Here is a 14,471-nt window from a genome sequence, read left to right on the forward strand (position 1 = left end):
GCGTGTTTGAGGACGAGTTACACAGGCAAATTTCAAACGATGTAGAAGGAGCTGGAAGGCAGAGCCATGTTGAAGGACTTGGTGCAAATTGACACGACTTGATCATTGTATACACAGCCCTCTCTTATCAGAATGAAGAAGATACCCCTGTGGGTTCACCTAAACAAGCCTGAATTCTTCAATGTGGGCAGTTCCAGCAGACACATTCTCGGACATTTGTCCCTCCATGAGGCCACATACATATGTATCCCCAATAACTTGATAAGCGTCGCCCTGCTTTCGAAGAGCAAGAGGTACGGGACATCCTCCTATCAAGACGATGTGGTCTTCAACCTGCGCTCCTAATGGGGCCAGTCCCATGTGCCCATACTCAGTAAGAATGAAGGACATATCCCGTGTAATCCTGTCGACCTCGTTGGCAAGACTAAGTTTCAATCCTCCTAGCATACTTTCACCTATCATTTTATCGTTAGCTGGTAGCATTTTGACACTGTGCTGTTTTTCTTCGCCAAGATAGAGGTCGTTGAGCTGAGAGTCTTGATTCTTCTGAAGCCAGTATGATCGCTCTGCCTGGATGAAGGGGGTGGGGTGAACGGGTGGGTGATGACCAATTTCTGCCTGGGACTCTTTCCTCGAATAGAAACCAAAAACGGACTGCATCATCAGGATATATGCGTCCTTCACGCTGATGGAATGGATGAGGTCGAGGGGCATCCGCTCATTGACGAAATAAATCGCTCCGTTGTCATTCTTGAACAACAGCCGGATATCTATCATGCGGTCACGATCCATGAGAATCGTGCGGTAAAATGCCCGCCTCCAACTGATATACGTATGATCTGCGGTATTGGTTGCTGCGCAGCAATTCCACTTGACCATTCTCTCGCGGAAGGATGTTTCTGGGCTCAGAACAGAAGTAATTCTGCCCGCTTGTACACCACTCGCACGGTGAACCAGGGCGTCTTGTGCAAGATGCCATTTCAGTTCCTGAGGACAGAAAGTCCCAGCCTCAAATTTGATGTCTATATGCGCCGTCAAAATGCTGACGCCGGTACGGCTCTCAACGAAAGGCCCGCTATGATTGGGAACCCACGATGGCAGATGGTTGCAAGATCTGCGCCTCCTGGTGCAATTCTTGTGTCCAATCCCTGACCGCGCGATGAGTCTGGAATCCTCCTTCAAATTCAGGAGGGCGAGATCCAAAAAAACGGCAGTTGGGCTCTTGGTGTAATCTGGCTTGATCAAGTGAGCTAGGTCGGGAAACAGACCAAGGATGCCAAAGAGATGGTCCCGGGGATCTGTAGCCATAAATCGCGCGGCATCCATCATGGCTTCGTTTAACAGGGAAAGAGGATCTGATATCGTATGGCTCATGAGCTCACGAGGTCCTATGAAAGTATTGGCTAACATCCCGTAGCCATTGAAGTTGCGGAGGTCGTCGGCAGCTTGCAAAAACGACTTGATGCGAAGCCTCTTAGGTTTCAGATGGAGAGAGCGGTCTATTTGAACTAGGCCCTGATATAGATCATCGCTGCTGATCTCATTGATTCCGCACAGATAGAGGCGTTTCCTGGCTAGTACGTTTTCTTGGATCACCCATACTCTGTACCAGTACGGTCGGAGAAGTATGTCCCGAATCGCTTCTGATTGAGATGCGAAAGCTATTGGGATCTCGGGTCTAGGCAGGGGAAGTGCCATTCCGCAATTTATTTCTGCGCACTTTTGTATGAACGGGAAACCTGAATCGTCATTCGTAGATGGCCCGAGCCAGCACAGGACTTCCCGAGCCTCTGAGTAGAGGCGTGCCATGAGTGAAATCTGATGGCTCTTTTCGGAAGTGTCTCTCTGGTTCACGCATATTGCATCCACCCATAGAAAGGACTTATTCGGTTTCGATCGCAAGGCTTTCAGGGCAGCATGGAGATTATGGGTGACGCCGAAACGAAGACCATTGAGAAGGATGGGCGTGGTGCAGTTCTCATCGCCCCATACGTATGAGAGAGCTCTGAAACGAGGTGGTTTATCCAGGCTCTTGGTGTAGAGATTGACCGTTATGATGTCTTCGTTGTTCTTCGGTGATTCGATTCTAAGCAAACGGATTTGAGGGCAGTCTCCTCGACTTAATTCTCTTAAGGCATGTCAATATATGACTTTCATCTCAGATGCATTCTCTCCTCACTTGTAAGGGTTCCGGTGTTCCATGATGTTGGAATAAGTGCCATTCAGTTGATCTTGGCTTTAGAATCCCCGGAAACCACTTTCAATCTGAGCCTGATGGTCTCCAGCATGTCATATGTACTCAGGTAATGACTATGTCACCGTTGGGCATCCAGGCTGAGAGCCTAGCTGGTCTGCCCGACTCGCAGCGAGGCAACAGTCGTGTTAAACACCAGTGCCCCCGGTAAGCCAGCCGCTACCTCAACGGCCTCCGGATCGAGCTCCACGTGCGCGAGAGCCTCCCAAGGGCTGTGCGGACACTCCCGCCACATGGCGGTGTACTTCTCGTTCGTCTCCTCAGAGACGTTAAACTTGCCGCCGGCCATCTTCCTCTGCAAGGGCGGCAGCTTCTCGATCCCGCTCATCCTGGCCAGTTGCATGCAGCTGCCCAGCCACCGTTCCGTCACTCGAACTCTGCGCAGCCCATTCCCGTCGTCTTGAGGCCTGGAGGCGACGCGTCTGGTATCGTGTACGTGAAACTGCACCAGCGTCACGATCCGCACGAGCTTGGTATCGTATAGTCGCGCATTACCGTGAAGCCACCGGTAACTCGCAGCACTCCCTCCCTCAACCGACGACCACGCCGCCCAACTCCAGCTCGGAATCCTCAAGCCCGCGTCATCTCGACGTCGGACGGCGCCCGTGTGGCTCCACATGAGCGTCTGAGGGAGGTACGTGTCCGGTAGGCCGAAGGTCATCTTTGTGCGCATGGACTCGCCTACGGCGTTGCCGACGCCCGCGAAGGCGTTGAGGATGTCCGTCTCGCGGGAGAGCTGTCGCGATGTGTAGTCTTCAACCCATTGGCAGTAGTTTGCTAGGGATACTTGGCCTCGTAGCTTGACTGGTGCATCTTTGCTGTGGAGCGCTCGGCGGTAGAAGCCTGGGATGCTGGGTATGCGGTGTGTCTTCTGCTCGGTCGTCGGTTCGTTGATGTCTATTTGAGCCGTATGACGAGCCGTTGAATCGTATTCGTCGATAGAGTCTTCTGCTTGAGGTGGAAATGCTTCCTCTCTAGGCACGAGTGTAGGAACTTCATGTCGTGCTCGTCCCCAAGTAAGTTCCTCGGCGGCGTGACCACGACAGCATTGGAACAGGACCTGGTGCTCCGTGATAAAAATGCTGCGCCTGGAAAGTAGCCTCTCTTGGAATGTCCATCCTCTCCGGTTCCACAGGGATGCGTCGACTACTGTTTGCAGGCCGTTCGGGTCAATACCTTTCCCAACGTTTCGGTTCCGCGGAGGGCACCACAAAGAGGCGCGAGGTCTCCTCGGATTACCAGCATATCCAGGAAAACCATTACCCTGTCGATCATTCAGCGCGGCCAGGATTGAGAAAGACGCAGACTGGTAAATTCGGTCCATCCCGTCGATCTGGTCAGGCTTCGATCGCTCGTCGTCCTGAACAATACAAAGACGGTCTACCCAAAGGTAGCTCTCACCAAGGTCTCTGCAGAGAGATATCGCGTCCAGAATGATGCGTGGTAACTTGACAGACTCAAGGCTCCCCGCAGCTTCCAAGTCCTCTGCGTTTGTTTTCTCTAGTTGAGCATGTCCCGATGCCTCGGAGGCCTCCCACATGTAGCTGAGAGCAACGAAGCGGACCGGCCTTGACGGCTTGACAATTTTCATTCCATGGACATCGATGACCCTGAAGCCGATAGGAAGATGATCTGTTCCCCTGTCAGAGTTTATGCGCACAGAGTCGAGCTGCACATGGCCACTCACCAATCGACTTGTACTTGCTCACGCAGTGGTGGCCGTGAAGGATCTCGCAGCCATCGATCCAAACCTTCAATGTCTGAACGTCAAAGTATTCAGCCTCCCAACCTTCGATCGCCAGGAGTCTCTGAGGTTCATCTGTCGAGTATCTGAAGAGAAACTGCGGCGTGACCGCAAAGGGAGACGGCAACGAATTCAAAGCCCCCAGCTTCGACTTGTCTGGCACGGCACTCAGAGTCAACTCCAGAAACAACCTCACAGAAACTTCATCATCGGAAGAGACGAACAACCGATACTTCTGGTCTTCAGCTAACCCCGAGTCAAGGAAGAAAGGGCCCTGAAGCGTGACGAACAAGCACGCCTCGGAGCACTCACGTAACCACTCATCCTCCCGCCTTCGCGCCTCGACAGCCGCCGCGATCGCGTGGCAAGAGATACACTCTAATGATTGAAGTGAAATGTTCTCCAAAGAGACGTAGTGGTGTGCCTTGGATCCCAGACCGGCAGCAAAGTCGGGGACGTCCCAGTCTTGGCACCGCTCACATAGTCGTGGGCTGGGGTTGGTCTGTTTGCGCTTCTGTACGAGCTGCGCGACGCGCGGGAGGTTGGTGGCGGAGGCGAGGCCCCCGAATGAGACGGCTTCGGGTCTCTTGGTTCTCGGGAGCATTCAATGGGCTGGGGATCGAAGTCGATGATATTCGAATCATGCGAACGTTTGTGAACGGAGATGGTGCCGCAGCAAAGGCTTACGTTGGCATCTGTTGAATGGTGCCAAAGGTGCCACTTCAGAGTGTAAGCCAGGTGAAATGAAAAAAAACTCGGTTTTGTTGAAGTTGCGACGATTTTATAAGACAAAGGCTCAATGGTTATGAGGATGTTGGTGATGATGGAATCGTCATGTAGATCTGAGCGGAAAGGTGTGGGGTCTGCTGTTTCCTGAGCCACCGAACGGGATTTCGGTTTGCTGACCAACATGGCGGCGAATCCTGGCGCTACCGCCTTAGCTTGAGACTAGTTTTCAACACAGACGACGAGGACGACGTGGTGCTTGTCTCGCCCCAGCGAAGGCAAAGGGATCAATCTCATTTTACATGCGCGAATGCATACTGATTGGCGACGGTGGTTGATTTGGTCTGTCGGAGAATCGGCCGAGGAAATGTCAGGGCACCTTGCACGCAAGAGGAGAGCATCGGAAGGTGGAATCGAGACAAATAAATCATATACGATGAACAGCCAAGTCAAAGTCTCTAAGACAGCATGGCAAGCCCAAAGATAGACCTGTTACATTCCGTTGAACTCCCACCCTATGCCCCATGGCCAGCGACCTTCGTATTGTACATAATTCGACATCTGCACGCTCTGTTTCTTTTTTCGACTTTCCGCCGCAACCCATGAATTGCGTACTGAGTTTTCCAAGGAGAATCCCTTTCCCCTTTACCATTGATTTCGTATACATGGCCAGACAGTGTAAGAGACGGTCTGCTGCGTTTAGTCTTCCAGACACGAAGTCTTCACCCTGTATCAGGGTGATAGACCGGTTGGAAGACCACAAACGTGTGATTAATAATTTGTAGGTAACGAACGTGGAGTGTGCTGTAATGCTGCACATCACTGAAGGGTGATGAGACACGAGGGAAAACGTATTCTATACATGTAAGAGGGTTATAGGAAATGAACCGCGTAGTAGACATTGGCTTCGTTGATCATGCGTAGAAAGCCTCGAAGAAGTAGATGAATCCGAACACCAGAAAAGCGACAGCGCCACCAACCGTGACTATGATATGTTAGCTGGGAGCTTGTAACGTGGATGCCATGACAACTTACCAACTTTGAGACTGACACGGCCTGCGATGGCACGGCCGCCAATAACGGCAGCACCTGTGCAGATGCAGTGGCCAACCATGGCACCAAGAATAACCCACCAATAGTCCTGTCCTGCAGCCATAGCAATCGTTGCAATCTGACTGCGGTCGCCCCATTCGCCCAGGAAAGTCATGACGAACGTTTGAACCCAAGCAGGGCTGAGCAGAAGACCGAGGAGGTTGTTCAGACCGTTGAGAGAGCCTCTGATGCCACCGGAACCAGGAGATGGGCTGCGAGGCGGCGAAGAGGAAGGCGAGCGCGGAGGCGAGGGGAAACGGCTCTTAGACCTAGACTTCCTGCTGCCGTTAAGGCCCATTTCCAGCGCGTAAGGAGACACAGCAGAGCCCCGTCTCTTGCCCTCCTTTTCCTTCTCGGCCAGCTCGCGCTCGACCTCGTGTAGCTCGGCAGTCACACCCTCGTTAGGGTCCATGCCCAAACCTTCACGAAGGAGCTTGGCGCCAAAGACGAAGAACAGGCCAGCAGCGAGGAAGCTGGTGACACGCTTGGGGATCAAAGTCGGGACAGCGTGGCCGAGAACGGCCGACAGGACAGTCATGACCAAAAGAGCACCAAAGGCGGCGGAGAAAACGACCATCCGGTCATGCTTCATGGCCATGAGGGCAGCCACAAGAAACGTCTTGTCGCCAACTTCGGAGACGAGAATCATGGTGAGAGACAGGACGAAGGAGTGGAAGGGTTGGATGACACCCTCAGCTTCGTCGTCGAGGCTGGAAGAAGACTTGCCCTTGGACTTTGAAAGATCCAAGTGGTCCTTGTGCGCCGAGTTGGGAAGCGGGTTGGGCTTGTCGTCGAGCTTGTCAGGGAGACCGGCCGGTTTCTGTCGCATGTCAGCATTTCACGTTTCGACCAATGGGGTAGCAACCAGGGAACTCACCTCGAGCCCCGCAACCTCGTCGGCAGTGTGGTGATCATGATCGTGTTCTTTGCCAGTGGATGTGTCCTTTTCGCTCGAAAGCTTCTCCTGTTCACTGTGCGGCAGAGGGGGCTTCTCCTTAGGGGCCTCTGGCTTGTTGTCGGCCTTTTCGCCAGTCCGGCCCTCAGCTGCCTTGCGCGCCTTATCCTTTTCACTGACACCTCCTTCGGTGCCCGTGGTTCCCTCCTTTGGCTTCTGGCGTGTCTTGTCGTTCATGACACCGTCGTTGGTCTCGGGAATCTTCTTGCCATCGACAACAGTTGGGTCGGAGGGTCGTCCCTTCAAGGGAGGCAAGCCCTTCTTGCCATCTGTATCGGCAGTCTCTTTCTTGGTCTCTCGGGTCTGGTCAACGAAGGGACCCTCGTGAGGCATGCCGTCTTTGCCATCGACGGGCGCGTGGTCGGTGCCGTATCTGGTCTTGATACCAGAGGTGACGGTCGAGTCGGTGGCCTTTTCGGTGGAAGCTACGGCCTTGCCGCCATTCTTGTCCTTGGTTTCGACGGCGAGACCAGCGACGAGGGATGGGATGAGGAGGAGGAGCAAAGGAGAGGGTCGGGTGCGCAGCCTCATGATGACTCGTTCGGGCTGTCGAGCCTCACTGGTATCTGGACAATGGATGTGAAATGTAAAGGAGAGTTTGGAAGTAAGCTCGAGAAATGTTCTGCTCCTCTGCTAAGGGGGGAAAAGAAAAGGAAGGATGTTTTGGTGGTTTCTGATTGACTCTGGCAATGCGACTGCTCAGCCACGGGTTCTAAAATTGTTACGTATCTTTTGCTGCACGGCCACGGGGTAAGCAAGTACCTGAGGGTACCTGGGACGTGAGGTGGGAAGAGCTGGACGCGCCGCCGCCCGCCGTGGCCCCCCATGTTCCGAATCCCTTGAGGCGCCCCACAGGGGGCGACATTGGGGATCATGGAACCCCTAGAATGTTTCCGCCTGAGAGGCTCTGAGGGGGATATTTACATAGAGGACAGTTCAAATGTCGGATAATGGCTTAAAGCGTATAGGCGTATCAAGCAATTGAACTGCAGACAATCGACTGTTCATGCATGCGTAGGGTGTAAAACAAAGTTTTAATGCCGTCGTACATATGTATAACAGCTAAATTAATGAATAGGAACGTCCTCGCTGAACCCATCTCTACCATTTCGTGAACCGTTTGGTGTACCTGAAAACACACGAGAGTCAAAGGTGCGTTGCGCTGCGTTTAACGCGCATTTGACCAGGTTGCATACAGGCGACCCCAGATTTGTTGCTGACAGAATTCCAAGAAGTTGCTTGGCTTGACCAGAAAAAGGTACGTATCTGTAAAGTGCCCGAGGAGAGCTCCAACAGCTGGCGCCACTGACTTGCCGGAGCTTACAGCAGCTGTGCTATCTTATCTCCGCCGTTTGGTCCAGGACACCCCACCTCCCCGGGGACTGAATGAATGTCGTCACGAACGACCGCTTCTTCATGAAACATAATCTGAGCGTTGCCTCTTGTTGTCTTTCCTGTTCACTTCAATCGTCTTGTTCTCCTGCAAGTCAGCCTTAGAACGCATCACGTACATATAGCTCGGCATCTAGACGATTGCCACGGACATTCCTGCATAAGACCCTCCATCACACGTCGGCAGTCTCAAATCCGAGCTCCGTTGTATCACTAAGCATCAATCCGAACTTCCGTGTGAACCCAAAGCCAAAATGGACGACTCTGGAGACAGTATGCGATCGCCCTCAGCAAGCATGAATTTGATTGAAGAGGATGACGAGCCGGCCTGGACTTATACCTATGACCCGGAAGATGCCGAAGGAATGGACGACGACGATGAGTACGACCCTGACTTTCAAGATGAGCCAGAGGAAGAAGACGGGGACGACGATGATGAGTATCATGGTAGCAATCACTTCTCTTTCACGTCGAACCATGCAGAGACTTACCATGCGCAGATGCCGAGGAGGGCGAGGACAGCAACGTAGAAGTGGAAGTGTTCATGGGTGCTGGCGACGAGGATGATGATGATGATGCTGAGGAAGACGGCATGGCCGCTAATCCAATATCGAGACTCATGACTCTCATCAGTGAGTCAAACTAAGGTTCAAGTAAATCCTATGCCAACCTCGCTAATCTATGATACAGCTGGTGCTGCGGGCAACGGGACAGGGTTTCTTACACGAGCACAACTGCTAGGCCTGATTCAAAGTGGCGAAGTTACATTGCGCAGTACACTCGACGACGAAGACGACGACGAAGACATTGGCTGGGGAAGAAGACGCAGACGGCCTCGCGCACGGGAGCCGAATCGCTTCCCCAAAGTACCGAGCGAAGAGGGCACGAAGTTGATGCACTCTGGAGTTTTCGGCGCAAACGATTATCGAGTCACGAAGAAGAAGCAACTGGCACGCAGGATATTGGACCGCGAGCTCGGTCTGGGAGATAGGCGCGACCGGAAGCAGAATCAAGATCTCATGGCCCAAGGCATGATACCCTCGACGAATCCCGAAATGATTGTGCACTACGACGATCCCGTTTACTCCGGCCAATTCTCCGACGACGGTAATTTCTTTTACGCCTGCGGTCACGACTTCAAGGTCCGCATGTATGACACCTCGAATCCGTACAATTGGAAATATTACAAGACGGTCAATTACCCTTGGGGACAGTGGACACTGACCGACGCATCCCTGAGTCCTGATAATCGCTGGCTCGCTTACACGTCAATTCAAAGTAATGTTTGTCTGGCACCTACGGATCCCAACGACACGGGAGACCCATACACTTTGGATCTGGCAGAGAGAAGTGCGGGAACTCAACACGCAGGATGGCGATCGAGACATTCCTTTGGTATTTGGTCTGTAAGGTTTTCGGGAGATGGTCGTGAGCTCGTGGCCGGCACCAACATGCAGTCAATCGTCGTTTACGACATTGAGTCGCGCACTGTGTTACACAATGTTGTCGGCCACGAAGACGACGTGAACGCTGTGTGCTTCGCAGACAAGTCTTCTCCTCACATTCTCTACTCCGGATCAGACGATGCCACCATCAAAGTCTGGGATCGACGTAGCATGGGAGACGGCCGGCCAGCTGGTGCTTTTGTGGGCCACGTGGAAGGCCTCACGTACATTGACAGTAAAGGCGACGGTCGATACATTCTGAGTAACGGCAAAGACCAGACGATGAAGCTTTGGGATCTGAGAATGGTCATGTCCACGGCCAAGTACGACGAAGTCAACCCCACGAGGTTGACCAGCAACAGCGACTTCGACTACCGATGGGGAACATATAGGGACGAAGACTGGTTCCCACACCCCAACGACAACTCGCTGGTGACGTTCAGAGGTCATCGTGTAATGCGCACGTTGATTCGATGTCACTTTTCACCACCATCGAGTACAAATTCGCGTTACGTCTATTCTGGTAGTCAGGATGGCAAGGTTTACATTTGGAACATGGACGCCACGCTCGCTGGCACCATCGACGTGAGGAAGGCGACCAAGAACTCGAGGCCACTGGAGCGAAGATACCGTGTCTACCACGGTGACGACTTCCCCGGCTGGAATACGTGCGTGCGCGACGTGAGCTGGCATCCCAATGCGCCAGTTCTCGCTGGTAAGTCCTTCATATTCTGCAAGTTTCGGGCTATAGCTAATCTCTTCCAGCGTCTGCATGGAACGGATACAACATGGCTCATGGAACTTGCACGCTGCATTCGTATAACGAAGCCGAAGATGACGAGGCAGAGCCGCCAATGGGTCGGAATGTCGACGAGAAGCTCCGCCCAGTTGGCGAATCATTCCAAAGCTAGTTACTTCTCGTCAAGAACCATTTCACTTTTGGAAAAGCGCTGTGGGATGATTATTTTAATTATTTTGTACATCTTCCACACATGTCCAATCCCTCTTTTGGCAATGATACATGATCGATGAAGCCTCTTTGGTCTCGGGGTATCTCCCATCACTCCCGCATAGCACCTCTTTTAAGTGTTGCTGCGCCGCTTCTGCAATCTGCCCGTGCAATGCTTTTGAGACCCATCCCTACGTTTAAATCATGTTTGGTCGTCACGTGTTGACGTGAACGTGTTCGAGAAGCCGGCCCGACATGTCGGTGCTTCCATTGAAAGGTAGATACATGGCGTTTATGCGCCTCCGACAAGGATGTTGTTAAGGGGAATGTGAATCAGCTTGACGATGTAGCCGACAGCACCCATGATGAGGAAACCGACACCGACGGCCTGGCAAAGCTTCAAGAACTCGAGCTTGTCGGCTGAAGGACACGTTAGTATTCGAAAAGCTGACAGGAAATGCAACACGAGGGCGCAACGTACGCTTGGTGCACCTTCTCATGAATTGAACACCTTCCTGAGCGAACTCGGAGGGAACCTCGAGGATCTCCTTGACTTGGTCGGCCATTGTGGATAGAAGCGCGCGTGGGTTGCGGAGAAGAGAAAGGGGTGGGTAACTTGATGAAAGTCGCAAAGGAAATCCCAATGGGCCGCAGGGAACAAGAAACTGCAAAGTCGATGAAGGAAAGGCGCGACGACGTGTGTTTAAGGCGTTGCAGGTCGGAGAGGTGGAAGATTCGAGAGGTTCGAATGGATAGAAGGGAGATGTGTTAAATTGAAGCGCGCTGTCACCAACTAGTCCCCAAAATTTCGGGACAAGCTCCCGCTGTGGAAGGAAGAGCCAGATTGCCATTAAGGAGGCATGGAGGAATTATGCGCCGGCCGCCGAGGCGCACGCCACTGGACAGATTGCTTATCTAAGGTTGGGATGATAGGAAGGTCCCCTTGGTGTTCCCCTTCAGACCTCAGTGGAGGAGGACCCCCTGGATTCCCCCGCTAGTGGGCAGAGAGGGTCTGGTCTGGGCCATTTTGACCAGCCACAGCTCAGCGCATTCAAGCACATGACAGGGAGATGAGGTAAGGTACGTACCGGCTCAGCGGGCAGTCGCGAGCCCCATACGGGCATCCACTGGTGTAGTCTGTGCCTGCCGCAGCCTGGCGGCCCTTGTCCAGTCCCGCCTGGCTCAAGATGCGACCTCAGCTCCTGAGAGAGCTCCCCCCAGTTTTCTTTCCCTTCCCAAACGTTCCTCCACTCACCTTCGTCGACCGCATCTCTTTCTTCGCGTCAACATCAAACCGAGACGTCCATACCTGAGCTGCACGACAACATCACAGCTCCACCCAAGCTAGCCTACGCGTCGATTTTTCAGCCATCGCGATAAACGTCAGATAATCAGCGAAGCGACGCGCAGCTGCTGCTTACTCGCGAACCCGCCGGAAACCTTCATTGGGCTTCCTTGATCACTAACTCATCACGGCTAACAGCATCACCCACATAGTGAGCGGGCAGGAACACGGTTGGAGCGTCGGCCAAAGGCGGTGGCAGAACGAGCAAACAGTCTCTGGAATCTCGGGATCCTGTTTCCATTCTCCCTCGTCCCAACTACATCATCTTGTTCCCTGTACCTAAGGCTTCTGGGCCGAACAAGGAAAGAACTACGGTCACGTCGCCATTGGGGAAGACCGAAGCACAGAGCTTCGTCTTCAATTTTTATTTGGCTAAAGGAGAGGATTATATTGGCTTGGCAATTTCCATCCAACCTCTTCCATTCTGTCTGCGGAACGAGGAGTGTACGTATCAGATGTTCTCTGTTTTCTATCCTATGTTCGAATTCGCTTTTTGGCTCCAGACTTTGGCAATGACCCTGTATTGGCAGCGGCTGATGATCATGTTCAAGACTGCAGACATATCCTGTATCTCGCAGACTAATAACAACCTTTTTTCAACTACAACCAAGCTCACTGCCCCAACTCACGGCTACCAGATAAGAACGTCGCCATGGCTGAGGAGGAATTCGAGATCGATATCTACGGCGATGCGCCCCAGGATCACCAAGACGGAAACGCCGAGAACTACGATGGAGCCAACGGTCATGCGGACAACCACCAGGAACAACATGATCAGCAGGAGCACCACGACGATCAGCAGAAGCACGACCAGCAGGAGGAATATCACGACCAGCAAGAGGCGCCTGCTCCTCAACAGGGTGTCAAGAGAAAGGGCGACGACCGGCCGATCGATCCTGGCGCAACCACAGCTCTGATGGTCTCGGATCTTAACTGGTGGAACACGGACGACGACATCAGGGGATACGCCAGAGCAGGCCATTGCGAGGACGAACTCAAGGATATCACGTTCAGTGAACACAAGGTGAACGGAAAGAGCAAGGGGTACGATTCATGGTGTGAGGTTGCCTTGCATGCAGAGATGCTAACGCCACCCACAGACAAGCCTACATTGAGTTCACATCGCAGCAAGCTGCCACGGCCGCCAAGCACGCTTTCGAGTCGACAGACAGCGCTCAAGGCGTACCGAAGAAATACCAGGTTACTTACTCGAACCCCCACGTCAACCCGTTCCGCACGCTGCCTAAGGATGCACCGAACCGCGCAGGTAAAGACCAGGGCAGCCGACCGAACAGCAACTACAACAACCAGGGTTCCTCGATGGGCGGCAGCGACTTCCGTGGAAACGGCTACCGCGGTCGTGGAGGCTTCAACGGTCCCCGTGGCGGCATGAACCAGGGCGGCTTCAACCGCAACTTCTCGGGCGGCATGGGAGGTGGCTTTAACAATAACAACATGGGAGGCGGCGGCTTCAACAACGGCATGGGCGGCGGCAATTTCGGCGGCGGCGGTTTCCAGCGGGGCGGTGGCTTCGGTGGTGGTATGCGCGGTGGCCCCGGCATGCGTGGTGGCCGAGGCGGCATGCACAACCCGATGGGTGGTATGAACATGGGCCCGATGGGAGGCATGCCCAACATGGGTATGCCTAACATGGGCATGATGGGTGGTGGAATGCCTGGTACGACTCCCTTTGTTTTTGACTTTTCTCAGCGAAATCACACTCCCCCAATATCTCGACTTGCCTCTGGTTCAACCCAGAAGCGGAAGCCCTCTGGTCGGCGAAAAGGCAAAGCTGCCAACACCGGCCGAAACGAGACCCCCTTGAGCACCAAACGGCTGAAGGTGCAGCCAAAGCATGTATCTGAACAACCAAAACCTGTAATTGCACCAGAGGTCGGCCGATGAATAAAGGAGAGCGGTTTGGGGTTTACCATGGTTGCCCCTCCGCTCCCTGCAGCTACTCGGTTCAGCTCGAGGATGCCGCCTCACTGCTCGGCTCCTCACTGAATGTTCTTGACTGATTTCCCTGCTGTTTGCGTTCTCATTTGTTATTTGTCAAAGAACACTTAAGCTGACTCTTTTCCAGGATTCCAAGGCATGCCTCAACAGTTCAATCCTGCATTCTTTGGCGGTAACCAGGGTGGTGGAAACGACTGGGGCAACCCTCACGGTGCTAAGCGACCTCGACCCGAGTAGGACTACCGGCCAAGGCAGTTTGCGCGATCCTGAGGTAATAGCCGAATCGACTTGTCGCGGCGCGATCCAGTTGTCATCGCGTCGTAGAGCTTTCGGTCACAACCTCCTCACCGCATCACATTTAGGATTCATTCCTTCGACTAGGGCTATTTCATCGACGGGATCTCTTTGCGTTTGTCAGAGAAACTTAGTTGATCAAGGCCTCTAAGCTTCAGATGAGTGGCGGGTATATTGGCTGCGACGTCACGAAGCTCATTGTTGCTACGGATGGATGATAGCAACCACCAAAATGCAAGATGTTTGCTTTGAGTTATTGTATGTGTACTATTAGAATATGGCTGCATGGGAACAGCCCCTAGCACCTCGGTTACGG

The 14,471-nt window shown here is 53.2% G+C and overlaps 6 protein-coding genes across 6 annotated transcripts; 2 read left to right on the plus strand and 4 right to left on the minus strand.

Annotated features, from left to right (window-relative positions):
- Window positions 1-159: 159 nt before the first annotated feature.
- BDZ83DRAFT_747727 (uncharacterized protein) lies at window positions 160-1,698 on the minus strand (the record flags this gene model as incomplete). The annotated part of the gene is made up of 1 exon (XM_060513493.1): window positions 160-1,698. One exon carries the CDS (start codon window positions 1,696-1,698, stop codon window positions 160-162), a length of 1,539 nt encoding a protein of 512 aa, XP_060370150.1.
- Window positions 1,699-2,342: 644 nt separating this feature from the next.
- BDZ83DRAFT_647269 (heterokaryon incompatibility protein-domain-containing protein) lies at window positions 2,343-4,602 on the minus strand (the record flags this gene model as incomplete). Its single annotated transcript, XM_060510059.1, has 2 exons — window positions 2,343-3,886; window positions 3,942-4,602. 2 exons carry the CDS (start codon window positions 4,600-4,602, stop codon window positions 2,343-2,345), a joined length of 2,205 nt encoding a protein of 734 aa, XP_060370151.1.
- A 1,036-nt stretch (window positions 4,603-5,638) lies between these two features.
- BDZ83DRAFT_567180 (uncharacterized protein) lies at window positions 5,639-7,302 on the minus strand (the record flags this gene model as incomplete). Its single annotated transcript, XM_060503931.1, has 3 exons — window positions 5,639-5,709; window positions 5,760-6,636; window positions 6,694-7,302. The coding sequence occupies 3 exons, from the start codon at window positions 7,300-7,302 to the stop codon at window positions 5,639-5,641; spliced, it is 1,557 nt and encodes a 518-aa protein (XP_060370152.1).
- An 840-nt stretch (window positions 7,303-8,142) lies between these two features.
- On the plus strand, window positions 8,143-10,572 carry BDZ83DRAFT_603049 (WD40-repeat-containing domain protein). Its single transcript, XM_060507205.1, has 4 exons — window positions 8,143-8,610; window positions 8,664-8,795; window positions 8,854-10,323; window positions 10,374-10,572. Exons 1-4 carry the CDS (start codon window positions 8,418-8,420, stop codon window positions 10,517-10,519), a joined length of 1,941 nt encoding a protein of 646 aa, XP_060370153.1. The 5' UTR covers window positions 8,143-8,417; the 3' UTR covers window positions 10,520-10,572.
- On the minus strand, window positions 10,573-11,349 carry BDZ83DRAFT_603051 (translocase SEC61 complex gamma subunit). The gene is made up of 2 exons (XM_060507206.1): window positions 11,039-11,349; window positions 10,573-10,977 (listed from the first exon to the last, which is right to left on the minus strand). Exons 1-2 carry the CDS (start codon window positions 11,121-11,123, stop codon window positions 10,850-10,852), a joined length of 213 nt encoding a protein of 70 aa, XP_060370154.1. The 5' UTR covers window positions 11,124-11,349; the 3' UTR covers window positions 10,573-10,849.
- Window positions 11,350-12,554: 1,205 nt separating this feature from the next.
- Window positions 12,555-14,183, plus strand: BDZ83DRAFT_783821 (uncharacterized protein; the record flags this gene model as incomplete). The annotated part of the gene is made up of 2 exons (XM_060515598.1): window positions 12,555-12,946; window positions 13,003-14,183. 2 exons carry the CDS (start codon window positions 12,555-12,557, stop codon window positions 13,805-13,807), a joined length of 1,197 nt encoding a protein of 398 aa, XP_060370155.1. The 3' UTR covers window positions 13,808-14,183.
- Between the last annotated feature and the right edge of the window lie 288 nt (window positions 14,184-14,471).

The sequence above is a fragment of the Colletotrichum acutatum genome (genome assembly GCF_030867785.1).
Source record: "Colletotrichum acutatum strain CBS 112980 chromosome Unknown BDZ83scaffold_8, whole genome shotgun sequence".
Lineage (NCBI taxonomy): Eukaryota > Fungi > Ascomycota > Sordariomycetes > Glomerellales > Glomerellaceae > Colletotrichum > Colletotrichum acutatum.

What these genes read in the sequence shown, in the direction of transcription:
- BDZ83DRAFT_603049 (XM_060507205.1), top strand. Translation starts at nt 8,418, where the DNA reads ATGGACGACTCTGGAGACAGTATGCGATCGCCCTCAGCAAGCATGAAT. An exon ending in GAGACTCATGACTCTCATCA is followed by an intron (nt 8,796 to 8,853) that starts GTGAGTCAAACT and finishes TCTATGATACAG; the next exon opens with CTGGTGCTGCGGGCAACGGG. An exon ending in CAATGCGCCAGTTCTCGCTG is followed by an intron (nt 10,324 to 10,373) that starts GTAAGTCCTTCA and finishes AATCTCTTCCAG; the next exon opens with CGTCTGCATGGAACGGATAC.
- BDZ83DRAFT_603051 (XM_060507206.1), bottom strand. Translation starts at nt 11,123, where the DNA reads ATGGCCGACCAAGTCAAGGAGATCCTCGAGGTTCCCTCCGAGTTCGCT. An exon ending in CATGAGAAGGTGCACCAAGC is followed by an intron (nt 10,978 to 11,038) that starts GTACGTTGCGCC and finishes CGTGTCCTTCAG; the next exon opens with CCGACAAGCTCGAGTTCTTG.